We start from the raw sequence: 22,437 nt of genomic DNA, 5'->3' as shown, positions 1-22,437 counted from the left end.
ATTTGCAGTTTCCCAATGACATATGATGTTGAGCATCTTTCATATGTTTATGTGCCACCTGTGTATCTTTTTTGGTGAAATGCCTGTTTAGATCTTTTGCCCACTTTTTTTTTTTTATTTGGTCTGGTTGTTTTTCTTTTTGTTGAGTTTTAAGGGTTTATGTATTTTGGATACGAGTCCTTTTGTCAAACACGTGTTTTGCAAATATTTTCTCCCACCGTGTGGCTTGTTTTTTCATTTTTTTAATAGTGTCTTTTGCATAACAGAAGTTTTAAATTTTAACAGAGCCCAACTAAGTAATTTTTTCTTTTGTGGGTCACACTTTTGGTGTTGTATCTAAAAACTCATCACCAGGGGCTCAGTTGGTATGGGTGGTTCAGTTGGTTGAGTGTCCGACTTTTAATTTTGGCTCAGGTCATGATCTCATGGTTCGTGAGTTCAAGCCCCACTAATAGTGCAGAGCCTGCTTGGGATTCTGTTTCCCTCTCTCTCTGCCCCTCCCCTTCTTGTTCTCTATCTCTCTCTCTCAAAATAAATAAAAGTAAAATTTAAAATAAAATTTTAAAAAACTCGTTGCAAATTCCAAGGTCACTTAGATTCCCTCTTATATTGTCTTCTACAAGTTTTATGATTTAGTGTTCTACATTTAGATCTATGATCATCTTTGAGTTAATTTTGGTGAAAAGTGTAAGGAGCGTATCTAGATTCATCTTCTTTCTATGTTGATAGTCAATTGTTCTAGCACCATTTGTTGAAAAGACCGTTCTTTCTCTATTGACTTGCTTTTTGCTCCTTTGTCAAAGATCAGTTGACTGGATTTTTGTGGGTCTGTTCTGGGCTCTTTATTCTAGTCCATTAACCTATTTGTTTATTCCTTCACCTATACAACATGGTCTTAATTTACTATAGCTTTATAAGTCTTGAAGTTGGGTAAGTCAGTCCTCTCACTTTGATCTTCTTCAGTCTTATGTTATTCTAGGTCTTTTGCCTTTCCATATAAACTTTAGAAACAGTTTGTCCATATCCACAAAATAATTTGTTAAAGCTTTGTTTGGGCTTGAGATCTGGCCCAAGAATTGGCATGTTAACAATATTGAGCCTTCCTATCCAGGAACATAGACTGTCTATTTATTTAGATTTCTTTTGATTTCTTTCATCAGAGTTTTATAGTTTTCCTTATATAGATCCTGTACATATTTTTGTTAGGTTTATGCCTATTTTATGCAAGTATAAATGATGTTGTCTTTTTTATTTCAAATTATAGTTGTTCATTGCTGGTATATAAGAAAGCACTTACTTGACTTTTCTATATTAACTTTGTATCCTGTAACCTTGCTATAATCTCTTACTAGTTTTAGTCCACCTAATTCTCATACCCCAAATTAATACATCAATAAATTTTGGCAGTTCTGTCTTAAAAGTATATCCCAAATCTGTCATTTCTCCCCACTTGTGCTACACTGTCCTTACTCTGGTGTAATCTATCACCCGCTCTACAATTGCAGCTGATAAAGTAGTCCTCCTTTAGAACACTTACCACATTTATTGCTACTCAATATATTATATATTTGGTAGTCTTTGATTGTTTCCTATCTTCCTTCCTCCACTAGAAAATAACATCCATGAAAGCAGGAACTTTGCTCTTTTTATTGCTATTGCCCCAGTGTCTAGGTAGTACTTGGTCTTAATTAAGTATTTGTTGAATGCGTGAATGAATGAATGAATGAACTCTCAGACTACTCAGTTCCTGCAGCAGAGACTTGCTAAGTAACATTATAAAGAACATAAAGATACGCTACAAGCAACCTTCCAAGAGTTTCCAAAGAAAATTAGAATGTCTGAAAAATCCATCCATTTGCAAGGTTTATCACTGCTTCCCACATTTTATACTGTAACTATAATATGCATCTGCAGATAAAGAATACTCACAGGTCTGAAGAGGCACTCAGCCAGTGCTATGAATAGCTTCCTTACTTCTTAAATTCTTTTTCATTTATATCCTCATTGGGCATCAACCACCTTTCAACCCTTCTTTTTCCTTAGTGTCTTGAGGAAAGGACTAACATTAATGGTGGAGTAAAAGGTTACTAAAAATAATTGAGTTCCTTTTTTAGGATGTTTGAAGAGATGTTCTTAGTTATAAGATTTAATCCTAAAGTGCTACATATGTCACTGAAGGATACTCCATTATTTCCCTGTAATCAAAAAATATTTCTTCTCTCCAAAAGTATATACTTTATTACAAATGCATTTAATGACCATTATTTTATTTGAGGCCTGAAGTCTAATAACTGATACAACAATTTCTGTCATTTGGTTCCCTGCATATCAAAATGTGTGTCCTCATACTGCCTCTGCTGGAAATCTGTTGCTGGAAACCCCCAATTCCAGCAGTGTCTTTCAACTGACACAGCATTTTTTCTCTTAGCCTCAAAAAAAAAAAAAAAAGAGCTTGAAGTTTATTTTAGCAGAATGGCTTCCCACTGGGGTGAATGGCCACACAGGAACTTAATTATTCAATAATCCAACCTTGGGACTTAAGCTGCCTTGATTTTTTTTTTTTTTTTAAACTAAGAAGACATTGGCATCATTCCCAAGGAAGTGGTCTGTTATCCTTGAAACTTTTCATCAAGGTCGAGCCTGTGAATGAATAAGGCTTCTTTGGTACCCTTGGGCACCAATTTAATTTTGTATTGTGTTTCAGAGTTGCATTATGACGTGTTGTTCCAATAACGAGGCAGATCAAGGAGTATGGCTTGATACAGTTACAGTATGTACCAGTTTGGCCACCTTGAAGAGGACAGGACACACTGCTTTCTGTGGATTGAAATTAATAATAATTTTAACCTGTTATACATTCTATTTTACAACATTTGAGCTAAAAAAACGTTTTCAACTTGTTTGTCCTACGTACAGATCTTCAGAGATCACTCAGTCTCTGTTAGGGAATTGTCACAGAAAAATGAATGCTAAGATTTACAGAAGGCATTTACATACCTTGGAGGAAGGGCAGTAGCCAGTGTTTGCCTGGCTACCTATGTGTAGGTTTGCCTATGTGTTTGCCTATGTGTTTGCCTCAGACTTATGTGTTTGCCTCAGACTTTGTCAAGTGAGCTCTTACGAAACTGCAGAATTACTCTGTGTCCAGTATGTTTAGCTCTTCTCTGAAATTATGAGAAGGAAAACCTGTCATAAACCTCAGCTTCTGTTACTGCTGATCAACAACTGTCATTATTACTTATTTCTTTCTTTAGGTTTTTCCTTTGAAATACAGTGAACTTGAGACCAGGAACTTCTTATTATGAATGCATAGGTTATGTTTTTCATATGTGGATTTCTATGAAATAAGAACTATAAATAATTTTCTTTTTTTAAAAAAATTTTTTTTTCAACGTTTATTTATTTTTGGGACAGAGACAGACAGAGCATGAACGGGGGAGGGGCAGAGAGAGGGAGACACAGAATCGGAAACAGGCTCCAGGCTCTGAGCCATCAACCCAGAGCCTGACTTGGGGCTCAAACTCACGGACCGCGAGATCGTGACCTGGCTGAAGTCGGACGCTCAACCGACTGCGCCACCCAGGCGCCCCTATAAATAATTTTCTTATCTAAATTATTTTAGATTTGTGTGATGACACATCTCCCCAATATATTTCCAAAGAACTGAGCTTTAAAAATTTTCACATATAGGAAACTTTGTTCTGAGCTTTCTGAGTTAAGATTTCAGGCTGCAAACTTGTTAGAAGTCAAGTGAGATTATAGTATTTTAGTGCAGCTTCATTGTTCTCAGCATCTTTACAACTGTGTGTGATTTTTAAAGTAGAACTTTGGAACCTTTTGTTATATTGTTGCTGTTAGATTGAGAGAGTGCAGTCTGTTGACTTAAAGGCAAAGTAACATTTTTAGGAGTTTATCAGGGTCCCATAAAGGAGACAAACAATGAAGATCTCCAGTAGGGAAAAATGATAGCGTTGCTTTGATGGCGTTGCTTTAAACATTTGCTAAAAACAGACCGGAAGAGATCCTGAACAAGAATCTTTGTAAGACTTCCCTTCAATGCTTTTAGTTTTATTCTGTTACTACTGAGAAAACTCACTGGTAGTTTTCCCCCAACACACAAACAAGTAGGATAAACAGAGCTCTGAGATGGGAACTTCCATTTCATTTTTGACAGTGATTTCCCTCAACTCTGAAGACAAAACCCCTTTTACAACTCTGAGCTAATTTTCACATGTTAGGTTTCCCACGTAGGTGTTTTGAGTAAATTTGAAAATGTTTTGCTGTTTATATTAAAGAACTCTGGAAACAAATATGAATGAGATGGAAATTTCTATCCTAAAGTTTAGTATATGGGCTAGAATTTGCAAACAGTTTGCCTTAGGAAAAAGCCACACGCATACATGCACGTGCACATGTACATGCACACACGTATATGTTTCTGATTCAAACGATACCATATCTTAAGAAATGGAAACTATGTAAAAATTGCCTTAATAGGTTGTTTTTTTTTCCCCCTTCCATCTGTGTCCCATCCTTGTCATACTCTGCCAATTAGGGATATTTAAAGAAAATTAATTTTTTTGGTTTGTATTTTAATTCCAGTTAGTTAACATATATTAGTTTCAGGTATAAATATAGTGATTTAACACTTCCATATATCTCCCAGTGCTCATCACAAGTGCACTCCTTACTCCCCGCCACCTATTTAACCCATCCCCCTACTCTCCTTCCCTCTTGTAACTGCCAGTTTGTTCTCTAGAGTTAAGAGTCTGTTTCTTGGTTGGTTTTTTTTTTCCTCTCTCTCTCTCTCTCTTTTTTTTTCCTTTGCTTGTTTGGTTTCTTAAATTCCCCAAGTGAGTGGTATCATACGGTATTTGCCTTCTCTGACTTATTTTGCTTAGTATTATACTCTCTAGCTCCATCCATGTATTGCAAGTGGCAAGATTTCATTCTTTTTTATGGCTGAATATTATTTCACTATATATATATATATATATATATATACACCAAATCATCTATTCGTCAGTCAGTGGACACGTCAGCTGCTTCATATCTTGGCTATTATAAATAATGCTATGATAAACATAGTGGTGCATGTATCCTTTTAAGTTAGTGTCTTTGTATTCTTTGGGTAAACACCCAGTTGTATGATTGCTGGTTCATAAGATAGTTCTATTTTTAACTCTTTGAAGATCCTCCATACTATATTCTTCAGTGGCTGCGCCAGTTAGCATTCCCAACAACAGTGCAAGAGTGTTCTTTTTTCTCCACATCCTTGCCAATACCTGTTGTTTCTTGTGTTGTTTCAAGGTACCCGCATGGTCTTGTTCTGGTGGAGGTCCTCTTCCTGTTTCAAAGCCAGCATCTTCTCACTGTGTCCTCACATGGTGAGGGGCAAGGGATCTTCATGGGGTCTCTTTTACAAGGCACTAATTCCTTTATGAGGGCTCTACCCTCGTGACTTGGCCTCCCAAAGATCCCACCTCCTAATATCATCATCATTGGGGTTAGGATTTCAGCATAGGAAATTTGGGGGACACATTTAGAATCTAGCAGTATAGAAGAAGTAGCTGAAACGTTTCCAAAATTGGTGAAGATCCTTTGCCCCTTGTTCCAGGACAAGACCATGCTGGTACCTTGATCTTGGGCTTTCTAGCCTCCAGAACTATGAGAAATAAATTTCTGTTGTTTATAAGCTACCTATGTTGATACTTTGTTGTAGCAGCTTGAACGGATTAAGGCATATGCCATTCTCTTTCCTTCTGTAATTCTGTTTACACATATGTTAGACTGATACTGTACCAAAGTCCTCTCATGTATTTTTTTAATTCTTATTTCTCTCTGTACTTTAATTCAGTTTCTTGTGACCTGTTTTCAGCTTTACTAAATCCTTTAGTTAGCCGTATGTAGTCTACCACTAAGCCTAGTTGATACTTTGAAAAAACATATATATTTTAATTTTCGAATGTCTATTTTCTTCAGAATTTTCATTTTTCTACTTAAATTTTTTTATCTTACCCATTTTGTTGGTGTTTTTCCCTCAATACTGTAACATTTTTATAATGGTTATTTTAAGAGTCTTTAGCTATTCATTCCAACCAACATCTGAGTTTTTCAACAACCTTAGTTTTCTGAAGGTCTTCTTATATTGACTTTTTGCGCTTGATTATTAGATACATTTTTTTTTAATTAAAAAAAAATTTTAATGTTTATTTATTTTTGGGAGAGAGAGAGAGAGAGAGAGAGACAGAGTGCAAGCATAGGAGGGGCAAAGAGAGGGACACAGAATCAGAAGCAGGCTCCAAGCTCTGAGCTGTCAGCACAGAGCCCGATGTGGAGCTCAAACTCACAGATCATGAGATCATGGCCTGAGCTGAAGTCGGACACTTAACTGACTGAGCCACCCAGGCACCCCTATTAGATACATTTTCTTGCTTCTTCACATAGCTTAGAATTGTTCACTGTGTCTGGACATTGTGTATAAATAAGAGACCCATGTTGTCTACTCCATGCCCCCAAGGAGCTCATCCTTTCCTCTATCTGGCAAGTAGAGTCGGGGCCTGATTTAGTCAATGTAGTCGGAAGTCAAGATTAGTCATGGCTGAGTTACAACTTTAGTTATCTCCATTCTCTTCTAGTTTCCGATGTCTTGAGAATGGAATCAGACCTCTGTCTTCCTGAGGCCTTTGTGATTAGAGCTTGCTTGCTATTTTCCAGTCCCTTCCCTAACTTCTCATGCTGTCCCCTAAATGCAGCATTATTCCTATAAAGGAGAGTTGGTGAATTGGACTGGTGTCCCTACAGACTTCAGTCCACCATGCTAGGTCATGTGTGGCTCTTACAGGTATTGATGGCTTCTCTTGTCAAAGTGAAGTTGCTCGCCTGTGACTGGCTTCCTCATCTAGCCACTGTGCCCACACTTTGCAATTGCCCTCAGGGATGGAAGTGGCTTATCTCATGTTCTCTACTTACCTGAGAAGGACTCAGTTCTCATTAAAGTGTATTTCCTCTAAACTCTGTGTTCACATTTCTTTTATGCCTTTAAAGAAAAATGTGATATTTTAAAAAAATTCAGGTGTTTTTTCTTTGTTATGGTAGGAATGGCCGTTTTTGATGTCTTCTACATTCTAATTAGAAGTAGAACCTCCTTCTGCTCTTCCTTTTGAATAAATAGTTTTGAAAAAAAGTACACTGCCCTGATGGTCATTTCTTACAATTCGTATTTTTAACCTTTTTCATAGTATACAGTAGGGGTCAGCAAATCTTTTCTGAAAGGGCCAAGTAGGAAATATTTAGGCTTTGTGGACAAAGTAGCAAAATCGTGGCTATTGTGTAGATACTTATATGACCATTTAAAATGTACCATTTAAAGACAGAGGTCATTCCTAGCTCATTGGCCATGAAGAAACAGATGACTATGGTTGGCCAAGTTCTGGTATGGAGACAAGTGATAAAATAATTGAATGTTTTGATGAATCAAAAGCAAGCAAATAGCAGATACTTTCAAGAAATTCTAGGGAGTTCTTTGATACACCATCTACCATGGTATCTACAGTAGTAAGTACCAAAAATGATCGTGATCTTTCAAGACCAGGTAAACTTTTATTTAGTACAATAGAATTGCATAGTAAACTTTAGAAAATTATTTGTCAGAAATATATTTAGCCATATGAAATCTTTGTTCAAAGCTTCATTCATTCATTTTGCCCAGATATTCTATTACAATATTGGGCATTGGGCTAATGTGTTTATCTTCAGCACTGAAAATGGGTACAGTCCAATGGAAAACAGACACTGAGAGGTATAAATACAAGGTAGCAATTACAGTAGTATAGGTTTGCACAAGGTGCGTCTGTAGGGTAAGATACATGACTTTGCCTAGATGTTGGGGAAAGGTGACAGGGAAGACTTAAGAGAGAAGATGATGTTTTGCTAATTCCTGAAAAGGAATTAAGATTTTGCCAGGTAGACAGATTTTATATATCCAATAAATGTTGCCTGACAGTTAGGCTTAACAACTCAAGTATTACCATATTGTTGACTTGACTCACTCAAGGTCGTTTTAGAAATGGCTTGACTCTGAGGAAAAAAAGTTAGAAACACATTCCCTCCTTATATCATTACATGCCTGTGAACACTTAAATGAGAGGTAGTAGGTAAGCAGCCTTTAGCAACTGTTTTCACAAACCACTTATCACTGGGTGACATAAAGTGATTAAGTGATATTTTAGCAAGAATAATTTAGTTCCAGCTTTCTAAAAGTTTATTGCTGTTTTTAAATCACTAAATTCTCCAGTCTCTATAATGTTTTTTTTAATTATAATTATTGTAGTAAGAATGCTTCAAAGCAGAGACTTTTCTTTTTAGATTGTTTATAGATTTTATAGCTAATAAGATGAGTGAAGAGTGACCATAAGAATTTTTACTTAGGGATGGGAAGTAGAACTTAAGGGGATAAATTACACTTGTGCTAAAGAACACAAGAGTATTGAGTTATTTATGTATTCACTTGTAGCATGTTAATATGCCAGTAAATCTTTTTCCAATTTCTGGAGAATTGGTTAGCTTAATGAAAAAAACAACTGATCATTTTTTATTTGCCTTTTTAAGAAAGCTCCTCTGGAGGATACATTTTACTGAATTATTGAACATAGGCTTTATTGAGTAGGTAATAAGGATTTTTAGTTTGTGGTAAACAAAAGCTAATAGAACTTTGAAGACCTAGATATTCGATTTGGTACATTATTTTCCATAGCAGGCAAACTGAAATCCTTTATAAAATTGATGCTTGATATATAACCTTATAAGAAAAAAGTTTTATTCCTCTCTATATTTTTCTCTTAGCTTCTGTTAAGTATCAGAATACATATTGAGAACCATAAAAATATTTATATTCATATACAATAATTCCAATCCTTGGAAAGACCCAACAGAAACAACTAACCTCATAACCACATCTTTGTTAGTACCCTCCTCCCCCTAAAAGGCCTCAAAGAACTTTATAGAAATAGGGGGATGATTGGGTAAATTTTGAGTCAATAGATACTACATAGCTATTTAAAGGTAGAAATGATTAATACCATGTAGAAACTTGGAAATGTTTGTCATAACCTTTTTTTTGTAAAAGCAAACCTGAATACCACATTGTTCGGCCATACGATACCAAGTTGGAAAATTGGACAATGAATGCCCAGGATCCCTAGACAATGTAGACTCACCGAACACTGTTAGTACCCTATTCTGTAGGTTCCAGAATGCAGTAATTCTCTCATGTACGATGATCAGGAGAGACGGGTAAATACGAAAGGGACTGAAAGATGGCTTTCAGTAAATGGCTCTTAGTTGCAGGATTTTCTGTATGAGATGGCAACTTTAGATGTTTATATTTGAGCTTTCAGACATTTCCTGAGTCAGCACTGTGGATGTAATGTTATTGACTCCCTCTTCCCCAAGATTTTACAGTGTTTGATCTTATTATTAATTGAGTGACTATGAATCCTAAATGTATTGTGGCTTTGTTTTCAGGATAAGGGAGATCTTGAAGGCATCTCGAAAATTGCAAGGTGATCCAGATTTGCCAATGTCTTTTACTTTGGCCATAGTGGAGTCCGATTCCACAATAGTCTATTATAAACTTACTGATGGATTTATGCTGCCAGACCCTCAGGTCAGTTTTGAGGCAACTATCAGTAAACAGTGGAAAAAAAAAAAAAAGAAAATTATGACATGTTTTGAAGTGTGAATCAAGCCATTCAACTTCCTTTGCAATATGAAAATTCAAGGAAAAAATGACCTGATTTTCACACCTCAGAAAACTGGCTGTTTTGTTTAAAGTAATATGTTCCTAGGTTTCACAAAAATAATTAGATTTACTTATTCTTTGGAGAATTTCATCATTTCCTAGAGTACTTTATAAAGTCATGATATTATTTGATAATTAACTAACGTGGAATATAAAGGCTTATAAAAGTTTCAGCCGAAAGAATACATCTTTAGAAAATGTTAAATGGGTTGGCATTTTGATAGGAATATTTTAATAAAGTAAATATGTTGTATATGGTTTCTTTATATATTTTGTTGGTGTAATTGGGATAATTACATTAAATATCTATCTGATTTTGCTTTTAAGTTACCTTCCATACTGGGGAAAAGGTCCATCCTGATCTTTTTTTTTTTTTTTTTTAATTGCAGAATATTTCCCTTAGAAGATGACACCTATTCTTCCTGATGCTTACTTTGGGATTGGATTTGAGATCCGTCAACCTGATTCATCCTTTATCTCAGAGATAGTTAGGGTTGATTTAGCTGGTCCCATTCCATAAGTTTTTCTTTTTGAAGAATAAAACTTTCCCAGATAGAAGAATTTTTTGTTGTTGTTCCTAGGTATAGGATAGTTGCTCTAGAACTTTCTTATCTGGAGACAGTTTAATTATAGTTATATACAAATTTATGCTTAGGATGTGTTCAGAGGGGTAGAACACATGTGTTTCTTCTGTCTCCCCCACTCATAGCTGCCTCACTGTTCGTTGCCGCCACTGCTTACACGTTGTTGAGACTGTCACCTTTTTCTTATTCAACGCACTTAGTGCCTTTTGGCCACTACAGCTAGCCTGGAATGGCATTTCATGGACACCTTGACATCTGGAGAGTTTGCTTAGTTTACTTTTAAATCCCCAAGTTTTCTTCCAGTTGGTTTTTATGTGGCAATTACTGTTGACTTTACACCAAAAGTAAAAATATGCTCATTCCAACCGTAAAAGTACATGCACAGGTGGATTAAAGGGACCAGAGAAGTGCTACCTATGAAAGTACAGGGCCTTGCTTTCCATTCTTATTACCACTGCCATTATTGTATCCTGGCTAGAATGTTAGAGAGATGGTGAGGGACAGTGCCAGCCGTAGAAACATCTTTGTTAAGTAGACCCAGTTATTCCACTTTTGTTTAATACCTCCCAATTATGTTGCCTAGAGTATACAAAATTATATGCACAAAGATCATTCTAAGTGGTATTAGTTGTAATAACCCAAATTGTAAACCAGTTAAAAGTTTAAGGCAGCGGTCAGCAAACTTTTACTGTAAATGGCCAGAAGGGAAATATTTTAGGCTTTGCAGACCATATAGTCTCTTTTAAAACTTCTCAAATGTGCTCTTTGTAGTATGAAAATAACCATAGACAGTATGTAAGTAAGTGGGCGTGGCTGTGTTCCAATAAAACTTTATTTACAAATGTAGAGCCATAGTTTGCCAACCTCTGGTATAGGGAAATAATCATTAAACAGATACAGATAGCCAGTGTACCCAATGAATGGTATGTTATGTACTCATTAAACATTAGTAGTGAATATAATGAAAAACATGAGAAAATATGTAATTAATGAAACAAGATATGGAAGTGTATGAATGGGTAGGACCATGGATGTAAATAACACACCAAGCATATAAAGAAAGGGTGACAAATTACTAACTGCACTTACAGTAGGGTGACAGAGCAATAAATGGATGACTTTGTCTTCTGTTTTTCTTGTATCACTTTTATAATAACAATGTTTTAAAATAAAATATCTTGAGATCAATATTAGTCATCTATCATTGCATAATAATAGTACCACAAACTTAGCAACCTACAATAACATACATTTAATATCTCAAAATTGGGTTCTTTGTAAGGCTGCATTCAGGCCAGTCTCATCTGAGGCTTGATTGGGCAAGGCTTCCTTGCCTTCCTCGTGTGGTTGTTAGCAGGTTTCGATTCCCTGTGGGCTGTTGGACTGATGGTCTCAGTCCCTAGTGGGCTGCTGGCAAGAGGCCACCCTCAGCTCTTTGCCACATGGGCCTTGCCAGCACAGCTGGTTGTTTTCCTCAAAGCCAGCAAGGGAGAAAGTCTCAGCAAGATGGATCTCATAATTTTACCATGTAATCAGTGTAATGTTACAATAAATCCTGTCACGTTGGGCATGTTCTGATGGTGAGAAGCAAGTCACAGCTAACTACACTAAAAGACAACAGGAGCAAGAATGCAAAAGTGGCAAAAAGGAGGAACGTTATAAAATAGTGTAAAGCATCATTCTTGGTCTGTAGTCATTCCCGACTACTTTCCTTTGATGATATTTGAATTTCACTTTTATTCTTGATGGAAAGTCTTGACAACTCCTTCAGACTCCCTCTGCTTTCCCAGAAGGTCTGAAAATGCACCCGTTCAAAACAATGTGTGTTTCTGTGACTCCAGTTGGCAATTTGTAGACCTAAGGATCCTAAGACAGTTTATGATCTATTCTTAGGGTCTCTACCACTTGATTCCGTTTGAGCCTTCTCATCACAGTGCTACAAAAACAGTCTGCATTTTCAGAAAGAAATGTGAGGCTTAATGAATGTTAGATTTGTATGTCAGATCTGGTAACCAGTGAGCTCTTAGGTGTCCACAAGAACAGAAGTATCTTCTGGGGTTAACTCAAAGGAGCATTCCCACAGAAACCTTTCAAACTAGGCCTTGATCATTATAATAGAGGATGGCTTCTCTATTTCAGAATGTCCCCTTCACCAAAGGGGTACAAAGGTTGTACTTCAAAGACTCTTCTATCCAAAGCCTGCCAGATACCTGCTAACATGAATAATGGTTGAGAACAGTTTGGAAAGGGAGACAACCCAGATGTGTCAGTCTCGTTTGACTGAGAAACTAGGTGAAGGGTTTTCTTCTGTATGATCAAATTAACTGTGTGATTGCAGCCTCTTTCTCTTGTTAGATTTTGGGCCCCATAAGAACACAGCAAGGAACCGTGTCTTTTTTTCTTTTACATCTGTGTATCTCATCTCCTTCCACAAACTCGCATGTACTAGGCTCTCCGTAAATATTTAGTGGAAAATGAATGCAGATTGTAGACTAGTTTAATTATAGAGAGGCTTACTTTTTTGCCTCAAGGCAAACTAAAGGGATCCATTTGGACACCAGAGGGCAGTGCTCAATAAGCACCAAATTTTCAGGCGCTGGGAGTAGGTTAGCTTCAGAAGTGGTGCTCTTGAAAATTTCTTTTCAATCTGTGGGGAGTAGACATAAATAAAAAATATAAATAAGTTTTACGTGCTTACATCCCCCCTTTTCCTTTCTGGCCTGCCTGTAAAATTATACTCTACTGACATTAAATATGTGACTTGATTCATGCTTTGTGCAAAATGTAGATCTATGTTGAAAAATAAAAGCTTGTTTGGGGCAAGGGTGGGGAGGTGGGTGTTTTTCCTAGACTATGGTTTTATTCATAACCATATGAAGTGACACATTTCATTTTTTCCTTGCAAAAGCCTAATTTATTAAGTAAACTTCAAGGTCCCATCACATAGCAAGAGACCCCAGCTCTGAAACACTCACTGAACTGGCTAATAATGTTGGTAAAAGACATAAATTGCTGCCCTAATAAACACAGACTTTCCCTATAAGAGGGTCCTCTCTATGTGGGAGCAGGAACGGGGAAAGGGCATTGCTGACTTCTCTCCAGTGATGTCTTGGCCTTTGTTCTTTGGAGTCCCTAGTCAGTGAGCCCTCTGTGCCGGGATGGATCAGTGGAACATTGGCGAATCTAGATCCAGTGACTCCAGACTAACCTATTTTGCTTTCCAGGGCGTGGGCCTCTCTAGATGAATGTGTTCCTAAAGGTGAAGAACATGAGGGCAGAGGCACTTTGGAATTCTAAGCTCTGATGAGAATAGCAATCTCTTACCAAGTTCATGTGACCTGCATTATTTTTTAACTGAAACTTTTATATGCCTGGAACCAAATGACTTAACCAAAAACTTCTGATGTGTCATCTTTTTCTGAGCATTTCTGTTCTGAACTCCTCTGTGAGGTCACGTTTTCCATTGCAGCCCCAGCAGGAAGCTTTTCACTAGCGCAGCACAGTGGGTCTTGCCAGAGCTTATACCTCCTCTATATAGAAGCCCTTTATTCCTCCACCGCACTCTGTTTACTGTGCAGAATGGTGTTGTATCTGAACAGTTAGTACAATTTTCCTTTCTTTCCAGACTGATAGCTGTTCCATTCCTTACCACTCTCACTCTTGCAACCTAATCCTTTTAATGATCTTTGAATAAGAACTGCTTGTGCTCGCTAAGGACAGAGGATGGAAAAATCATGTGACTTACTGGGCAGGTGGACTTTTAAAATGTTTTGGTGGATTCTGCGAAATTGAAAGCCAGTTTAACCAAAATCAAACAAAAGTTGGCTTTTTAGGTTTCGGGGTGACTGAATGGAGGTAATATTAGGAAGTATTTCCTTAAAGTCACTCCATGCATTTATTAATTTATCTTCAGACATTAGCTGGGCTCCTTCTGTGTGTCTGCAACACTAAGGTAAATGTGGGATACAAAGGTTAATGACATATGACCTGTTCCCTCAAGGAACTCAGATAACCAATTACAACTCTCCTTAACCAAAATTCTGAAAGGATGTCAGTAAGGGAGGAATATCTGTCATGCAGTGTATGAAGTTTATGCATTTGACTTTTTTTTAAATTTTTTTTTTAACGTTTATTTATTTTTGAGACAGAGAGAGACAGAGCATGAACGGGGGAGGGGCAGAGAGAGAGGGAGACACAGAATCGGAAGCAGGCTCCAGGCTCTGAGCCATCAGCCCAGAGCCCGACGCGGGGCTCGAACTCCCGGATCGTGAGATCGTGACCTGAGCTGAAGTCAGACGCTTAACCGACTGAGCCACCCAGGCGCCCCGCATTTGACTTGATGGTGAAGGGGTTCAACAACTTTTGGTAAATTGAACAGTTTTCAAACAATCATTGTATGTATATTATTTGTCCCAGAGGACAGAACGTCCCAAAGGTAGCATACAAAGAGATCTTACACAGTGCACCTCTAAGGACTTACTATCTGGCCAGAGAGGAGAAAATCCATGTGTATAAGATAATCTGAGAGCATTCCAAGGCAGTTTTCTATATAAAGGCTAAGTTTCAATTGCGTAGCACTTTATTTACGACCAAAGGCTTCTGTACTCTTTATTTTGATTCTCCCAGCAGAGCTGATGTTACGTACTTGTTGTTATTAACTTAGTATCCTCATTTACTAGGAGGAGAAATTAGTGCACCCAGTAGCTAAGCAATGGCTTCGTGTAGTAGTAGCAAGTGAATGGGCAGTGAGGGCGAGAACCAGGTGTCCCAACACCCAGCTCACTGTTCTTTTCAGGATGCCATGCTGCCTGTTTCTTGTGTGGTGCAGAGACATGTATTAATGTCAAAAAAAAAAAACCTCTGGGGAAGAAAAACAACTCTAGTGAGTCCTGGAGGGAGTTGGGAAGAGATTTAGGGATCACTTATATTAACTTCTTGTACTCTTGAACAAGAGTGTCAAATGTCAAGCTATTTGTGGATAATTTGGAAAACCATATTCAGAGGCAATATATTTACAAAGTTTTATTCCAGAGAATAAATACATTCATGCCCACACTGTTTTGCAGGCAAACTTAAAACAGTATTTAGTGTTAAGTGAGAAAGAGCTCAGGAATGTTCCCTGCTTGTTGGAGCTAACTTTTGTGTTGGTACAGAGTAGACTCTAGGAACTTTTAAATGATCGTTTCACACTCAGTGAGAAAGGGTCTTGCACCTTAAATATCCCCCAGATCTGCTTGCTGTTGCTTGAATGCCTATTGTAATTCTACTTCTTAATCATGAAGCTTTGATCCAACTTGACAAACATTTTTCTAGTACCCCATGGGTGAGGCACAATGCTAAGATTTTGAGAGACTGTAAGCCCAAATATCTTATTATTAGATTGAACAGATAAAATTAATCAGATAAATTGCTATAAGAATTTCTAAATGTTTATTCTTAGTATCTGTACTCACTTCATTGCAAACCGGCCATATTTTATGGATACCATAAGTGTGCACACCACACTTTGAGTAGCGTGTGTTCGAGCTCAGGTGAGTGATGAGAGCCTGAAGCTCAACAGGAACCCAAGTGTATGAGTCAGGATGAGCTAGATTATGATGCTGTTGGTTCACGGCCGAAGGATTTCCCGGGGTGAAATGCAAAACTGGCCCCCATACTCACTGGGCAGGGAGAGAACAGAGAGAGGCAGAGCACTCCAGATTGGTAGATGGCAGTTTTAATAAGCAAGGGACCTTAAATCCAAGGCTTATCTTGGGTGGCTGCAAGATAAGTAGATCTCCTCTCCCACTCTGCGAAAATCGTAACTGGCTTCAGTAACATGTATCGTTCGGATGGTTTCAACAACACATTGCTCTGTCAAACCTGCATCCTTGAAAATGGCTTCCCTGGTGGGAATGGTGGGCAGAGTGTTCATGCCAAGGATAGGGGAGAGGGTGAGGAGCCTCTGATTACCTCGTCCAGCTCTTGGGTCAACCAGTGGTCATGCCGTCTTGATGACATGCAGTAATAACCAGTGAATTAGTTAAAAAAATGTTGATTTCTTGGTCACATTACACACCCATTGGACACAGACTTGGAGTCCTTACTCTGAGAATCAGGTCAGCAGAGCCTCTGCCATCTGAAATGTTGTCGGTTCCAGTGGCCAGAAAAGAGTGTTGTAGTCTCACATATTGCAATTAACCACTTCCACCAAAAGCAACATGTCACCTCTGCCCAGCTTTCATTGGCCAAAGGGTCACATGGCTGGCCAAGATCAGCCTCAAGGAGGAGAGGAAGTGCAATTCTGCCATGTTCCTGGACTGAGATAGAGAACAGCATTTCCATGTAACGGAAAGGGGAGGAGAGATAGCGACAAGGTAGGTTTAACAACTGATTGGCTGTGGAAACAGGGGAGGAGGAGGGGTTAACCTCATGCTGTTCTAAGTTCCTTGACCTGAATGTGAGTGAGTTTCAGGTTGCAGTGGGAAGACAGGGACATTGCAAGAAGCACTGGACACCAGGCATCACAAAAGTGGGAAAAGGGGCAACTTAGAAGGCTGATAAGGAGAGGAGAGCTTGGAAGACACTTTCCCCACCATTCTGCTCAGGTTCTAGATTTAGAATCTGAGCTAAGAAGGGAGATATTGTAGGTATCAGGAACCTAGGATCACTGTAGACCTACTCTTCTCTTGCGATGTCTCATGGGCTGTTACACAGGATATGTTACCTGGTCTTCTCTTTATGTCTTAAGAATGAAGAAAAAATGTGCCTACCATGTCAGGAGTATAGTTGAACCCTGTGAGAATTTTTCTGAAGGAAGCTGGTTAAGCGTGGATGTATAGATGGGGCTGGGTTTGTGACAGAGAACCCAAGGGGGCTTCTTTTCTGGGATGGATAATTACCAGGAGGAATCATGAACCTGATGTATTTGTACAGATCTAGGGAGCTGTCAGAGTACATTAGCATGGGATGGGGAGAGAAAGTTGGGGGGTAGATAACCAGTCCTCAGGGTTTCTTATCAGTCCATGCTGCCATCTGCTGTGCTGCTCACATCACACTACAGTGACTGTGTCCCACACAAGTTACCACTGTGTCCTCCCAGCCCTGGGCCACAGATCTTTCAGTTCTGAGTCTGTCCCATCTATTCCTCTTGGGCACTTGGAAAATATTTTGTTCTGTCCCTGAACTCCATGGGCATATGGGGGTAACTTGCAGGCTGTTTTGGGTCCTCTTCATCTAGATACACGTCCTCAGCCAGGCAGTCTCTGCCGTGTCCCCAAAATGCGGGGTAAGTGACCCTAAGGGCCTGGGGTCTGTGAGGCTTTCCCTGAGCCTGGATGCAACAGCCAGAAATGAGAGGCTGGGTGCTGGCCACAGATTGCCCTCACAAAATGAGGGATTTGCCCAGTTTCCTGGACTATCTATTGTGTCTCCTCCACACCAGGAACTCAGTCCAGTGAGGTCAGGGCAGAGGAGACAAACATAAGCCTCTGCTTAGTGACCCATTCAAGGGTCTACCTTTTCTGCTTTTACTCTCCCTGCCATTCCCCACCCCCCACCCCCCAGTTTTATCTTATTTTAGGATTAGAAAAAAAAAACTATAACCATTTCCAGATCTACTTTTCTTCCAAACATACTGTTTTTACCAAGATTTCAGGTTTTGAAATTCAAAAGGCAAGAATTTGCCTCCTTTGTTCTGTAGTCTAATCCCATCCCTGAGGCAGTGTGCCAAGAAATCCTGTGTGGGAAAAGGTTCACAGGTAACAAGAATTACTGAGAAGGGAAAACATATCATTTAATATATCAAAATATTATCCTGTGACATTCACAAACAGAAGGTGTTCATTATCATTAACACACGTATTTATACTCACAAGAACTATTTAACTTTCCGAGTGTACATCTTATTTTACCCATCAAACCACATCCTACCTGTCAGCAGTGCAGTACTTGGCACAGAGTAGGAGCTCAATAAATGTTTTGTTTGATGACGTCCTAATGTTCAGAGAGGGACTGCTCATCATCCAGTCCTATTCCTGCCCATTCTAATGACAGGACATGTATTGGAAGCCTCTCTGCCCTGTGAACCCCATGTAGAAAGAGGAGCCCTAAGTTCCTTGGGCCATCAGAGATCTCATCGCATGCTATATGCTCGTGTAAACATGCTTATGCTATGAGATCCGTTATATTTTGATCCCTTGCCTTAGTTAATTTTAGGGATCAAGACGGGGATTTCTAAACAAAATATATCTGCCTGAAAAGCTTACTTAATATTTTATTACACATTCTGTTCTATGCTAAAGCTGTTCATTTTCATTTAACCATTCTGGAGGGGAATGAAGACATGCGAACACTGCTGAATTTAGAAATCCCTCTTAGAAATGGTAATTTCCTACTCAACTATAAAATTATGGTGATGATACTTCTGTTGATGATTTTAGAGGGGGATACTGCATTTTTAAATGCTTTTTTTTTTTTTAACATTCATTTTCGAGAGAGAGAGACAGGGCATGAGCAGGGGAGGGGCAGAGAGAGAGGAAGACACAGAATCTGAAGCAGGCTCCAGGCTCCGAGCTGTCAGCACAGAGCCCAATGAGGGGCTCGAACCCACAAACTGTGAGATCATGACCTGAGCTGAAGTCAGATGCTTAACGGACTAAGCCACCCAGGCGCCCCTGTGATTTTATAAAGGGGCGAAAACCGGTTACCTCTTCTCTCATCCCCTATTAGAAAATCTGGTTCCTGTAAATATAATCACGTAGGTGTGCTTTTCCTGGACTGTAGGTTGTAACCTTAATCCTTCAGGCTTAAATGAGTATAATTCCTCCACATTGGGCCTTGCCCTTGCACTTCTGCCAGATGAAGGCATCAGTGCAGGCACTACCTGAGATACGGTCTGTCTCTGCATTTTGGTGCACCTGTAAATGAGAAGTCTGGCTGCATGGACCCTGTGTCATCAATACCTACATCACTTGCTCCCACCTCTGCCCGTTTTTTAAAAAAAGCCCTCCATTCTGGGCTTTAGATAATCCATCATCAGAAATGTGCTCCTTTGAATTTTTGAGGCTCAGGAGGATTGGAAGGCAGAGCTGACTTCAGACCATCCAGTGGGAGATGGTGATGTGGGAGGGTTACGTAATCTCCTTGAGCCTCAGTTTTCTCATCTGGAAAATGATGGACAAAGTATGTCCTTCTAGGTTGTGTTTTCCTCACACATTGAGAGGATTGTGTGGGGATAAGGGGAGCCTGATGCATAATAAGCTATCAGGGTTCCTCACCCACCCCCCTTTGCGGTCTCCAAGCCTTCCCATTGAGGTGCACCTTGCCACCTTAGGAGGGAATACATGATAACCAGTTGAGGGCCAGGTTCCAAGAAATGGAACCTAGATGTGCAGGAGGGTAAGAAGGAGGTACCAGATAAAGTAAGAAGACAGTAAAGATAAACTCTGTCTTTGGAAATTTTTATCAGCCCTAACCCTGCTGCTGCTGTAGCTGCTGCTGCTGCTGATGGTGATGACAACGACAATTATGATGATGATGATAAAATTTTTTGGTCCCATTTTGGGAACCCCTTTGAACTTAGATAAATTGCACAGGAATAAGACTCGCTATGTAGCTGGAAGCTTACAACAAGTAAGGGAAATTTCCACTGCAGAGAAATTGTATCGGGACAATTCATGGAGTTTCAAACAACCAAGTTAAACTTAGTTCAACACAGCACAAAAGCACATTGAAAAATTCCCTCTAAAGAGAAGCTGGACTGTTCAGGGTGGGTTTAAGTCATGGGACCTGGCATGGAGCCTTCTGTTGATGGTGAGGATTGGGCCTCTTCTGAAGGGATGAATAAGTAAAGAAACATGAAATAATAGCTAACAACCTATCTATATAGCATGCTTACATTAGAGTGCAGGATGTAGGGTATATTTTGCTCCCTTCTGTGTTCCCAAAGCTTGTAGGAAGGACAGTGCCTGACACATAGTGGGGGTTCCAAAAATATTTGTGGCAGGAAATAAAAAAATGAATACATCTAAAATAACGTCAAGTGATGGTAATACTTGAAGAAAGTAAAGCAGAGTAAGAGAACAGAGTGCAACCAGAATGCAACCTCAGGTGGGATATCAGGAATGGCTTTTCTCTGCAGACAGCATTGGAGCGGAGACCAGAATGCAGTGAAGGAATGAGCCCAGCGAGTAACTGGGAGATTAGCCTTATAGACAAAGGGAGAGCAAGTGCAAATGTCCTGAAGTGAGATCATGATGGATTTTGCATTTCTAATAAGCTCTCAGTTGTTGCCAGTGTAGCTGGTCCACAAACCACACTTTCAGTAGCAAGTGTTCAAACTACAGCTTGACCCTGGAGTCAGTAACTAAAGTGAGGAGGTCATGGAACTGAGAAATGAGGTCACTGCATGAGAAAAAGAGGATGAAAAGCTGCATGTGCAAAATAACCCTATTTATGTAAAAAATATATGCAAAAATGGATATTAAAAATATTAATAGTGTTTTCCTCAGTGAGATCACATTTTAGGTAATTTAAATTCTCTTCTTTTTAGACTATTGCAAAATTTCTACCATGTGTATTTATCACTTTTGTATTCAGAAAAAAAATTTATTTTCGGGATGCTTGTGTGGCTCAGTTGGTTGTCCAACTCTTGATTTTGGCTCAGGTCATGATCTCATGGTTTGTGAGATCATGCCCCACATCGGGTGCTAACTAGAGCCTGCTTAGGATTCTCTATTTACTCTCTCTCTCTGCCCCTCCCCCTCACTCTCTCTTTCTCTCTCAAAATAAATAAATTTTTTTTTTTTTTTTTTAGAAAGAGAGAGAGCGTGAGCAGGGCAGAGATGCAGAGGGAGAGAGAGAGAGGGAGAGAGAGAAAGAGAGAGAGAGAGAGAGAGAGAGAGAGAGAGAGGAGAATCCCAAGCAGTCTCCGTGCTCAGTGCAGAGCCTGACCAGGGATTGATCCCATGACCCTGGGATCATGACCTGAGCCAAAATCAAGAGTCAGTCACTCAATTGACTGAGCCACCCAGGCGCCCGAGGGAAAAATATGTATATTTATTTATTTTTATTTTTTATTTTTAAAAAATGTTTTTTAATGTTTATTTGTTTTTGAGAGAGAGAGAGACAGATCATGAGTGGCGGAGAGAGAGAAGGAGACACAGAATCTGAAACAGGCTCCAGGTTCTGAGCTGTCAGCACAGAGCCCGACACCAGGCTTGAATTCGGGAACAGCAAGATCATGATCTGAGCCAAGGTCGGACGATTAACCAACTGAGCCACCCAGGGGCCCCTGAAAAAATTTTATTTTTAAATTAAAAACAGGACATATGTCTTTAGTTAAAACTCTGATTTCAAAATGTACACAAAATTTTCTAAATTAAAAATATTAGTATAGACATATGAGAATTGGCTGGGGTTTGTTAGGAAAGTCTTCACAGAGGGGATGATTTTGAACCAAATCTTGATATCTAAGTAAGTGAAACCTAAGTGTGAGCTCTTAACAACTTATTTTCTTATTTTCCTTTCCTAATGTGGGAGTGGGGAGGGTATGTGGGGTGCGAGTAGTGTATTAGTTATTTCTTGCCGTGTAACAAATTATTCCAAAACTCATCTGCTGAAGACAGCTAACATTAATTACCTTACAGTTTCTGTGATTTAGAAATTTGGGACCTGCTTAACTGGGTGGCTTTGGCTCGGGATCTCTCATGAAATTATCATGAAGACATTGGCTGGAACTGTCGTCCTCTGAAGGCTTGACTAGGGCTGGCCAGGGGATCCAAGATGCTTGGCAGGATGCCTCAGTACCTCGTCATGTGGAACCCTCCATAGGCCTGTGTGATTCTCTAGAAAGAGATGTGGCAGCTGGCTGCACTCAGGGTGAATGATGTGAGAGAGAGGGACTGGAGGAAAGAGAATGCCTTTTATAACACATATGACACTTTGGCTTTATTCTGTTCATTCATAGAAGCATGTCACTAAGTACAGTCCAAAATGCAGGGGAGAAAAATTAGAGTCTACCTTTTGAAAGGAGACTGTGCATATATTTTTAAACCACCACAGGTGGAATGG

The 22,437-nt window shown here is 39.1% G+C and overlaps 1 protein-coding gene across 3 annotated transcripts in view; it reads left to right on the top strand.

The window, feature by feature from the left end:
• Positions 1-22,437, top strand: part of TSEN15 (tRNA splicing endonuclease subunit 15) — a 118,997-nt gene that overhangs the window by 18,411 nt on the left and 78,149 nt on the right. The window contains exons 4-5 of one of the 3 annotated variants that reach the window (XM_043567996.1): positions 9,526-9,667; positions 10,192-11,574. The exons of the other annotated variants lie outside the window; for them this stretch is intronic. Coding sequence (XP_043423931.1) covers positions 9,526-9,667; positions 10,192-10,212 — 163 coding nt within the window. The 3' untranslated portion in view covers positions 10,213-11,574. Of the gene's footprint in view, positions 1-9,525; positions 9,668-10,191; positions 11,575-22,437 lie in introns of those variants that run through there. 3 annotated transcript variants of the gene reach the window in all.

This window comes from Prionailurus bengalensis, chromosome E4, assembly GCF_016509475.1.
Source record: "Prionailurus bengalensis isolate Pbe53 chromosome E4, Fcat_Pben_1.1_paternal_pri, whole genome shotgun sequence".
NCBI lineage: Eukaryota > Metazoa > Chordata > Mammalia > Carnivora > Felidae > Prionailurus > Prionailurus bengalensis.
This window is presented reverse-complemented; position numbering and strand designations above follow the sequence as displayed.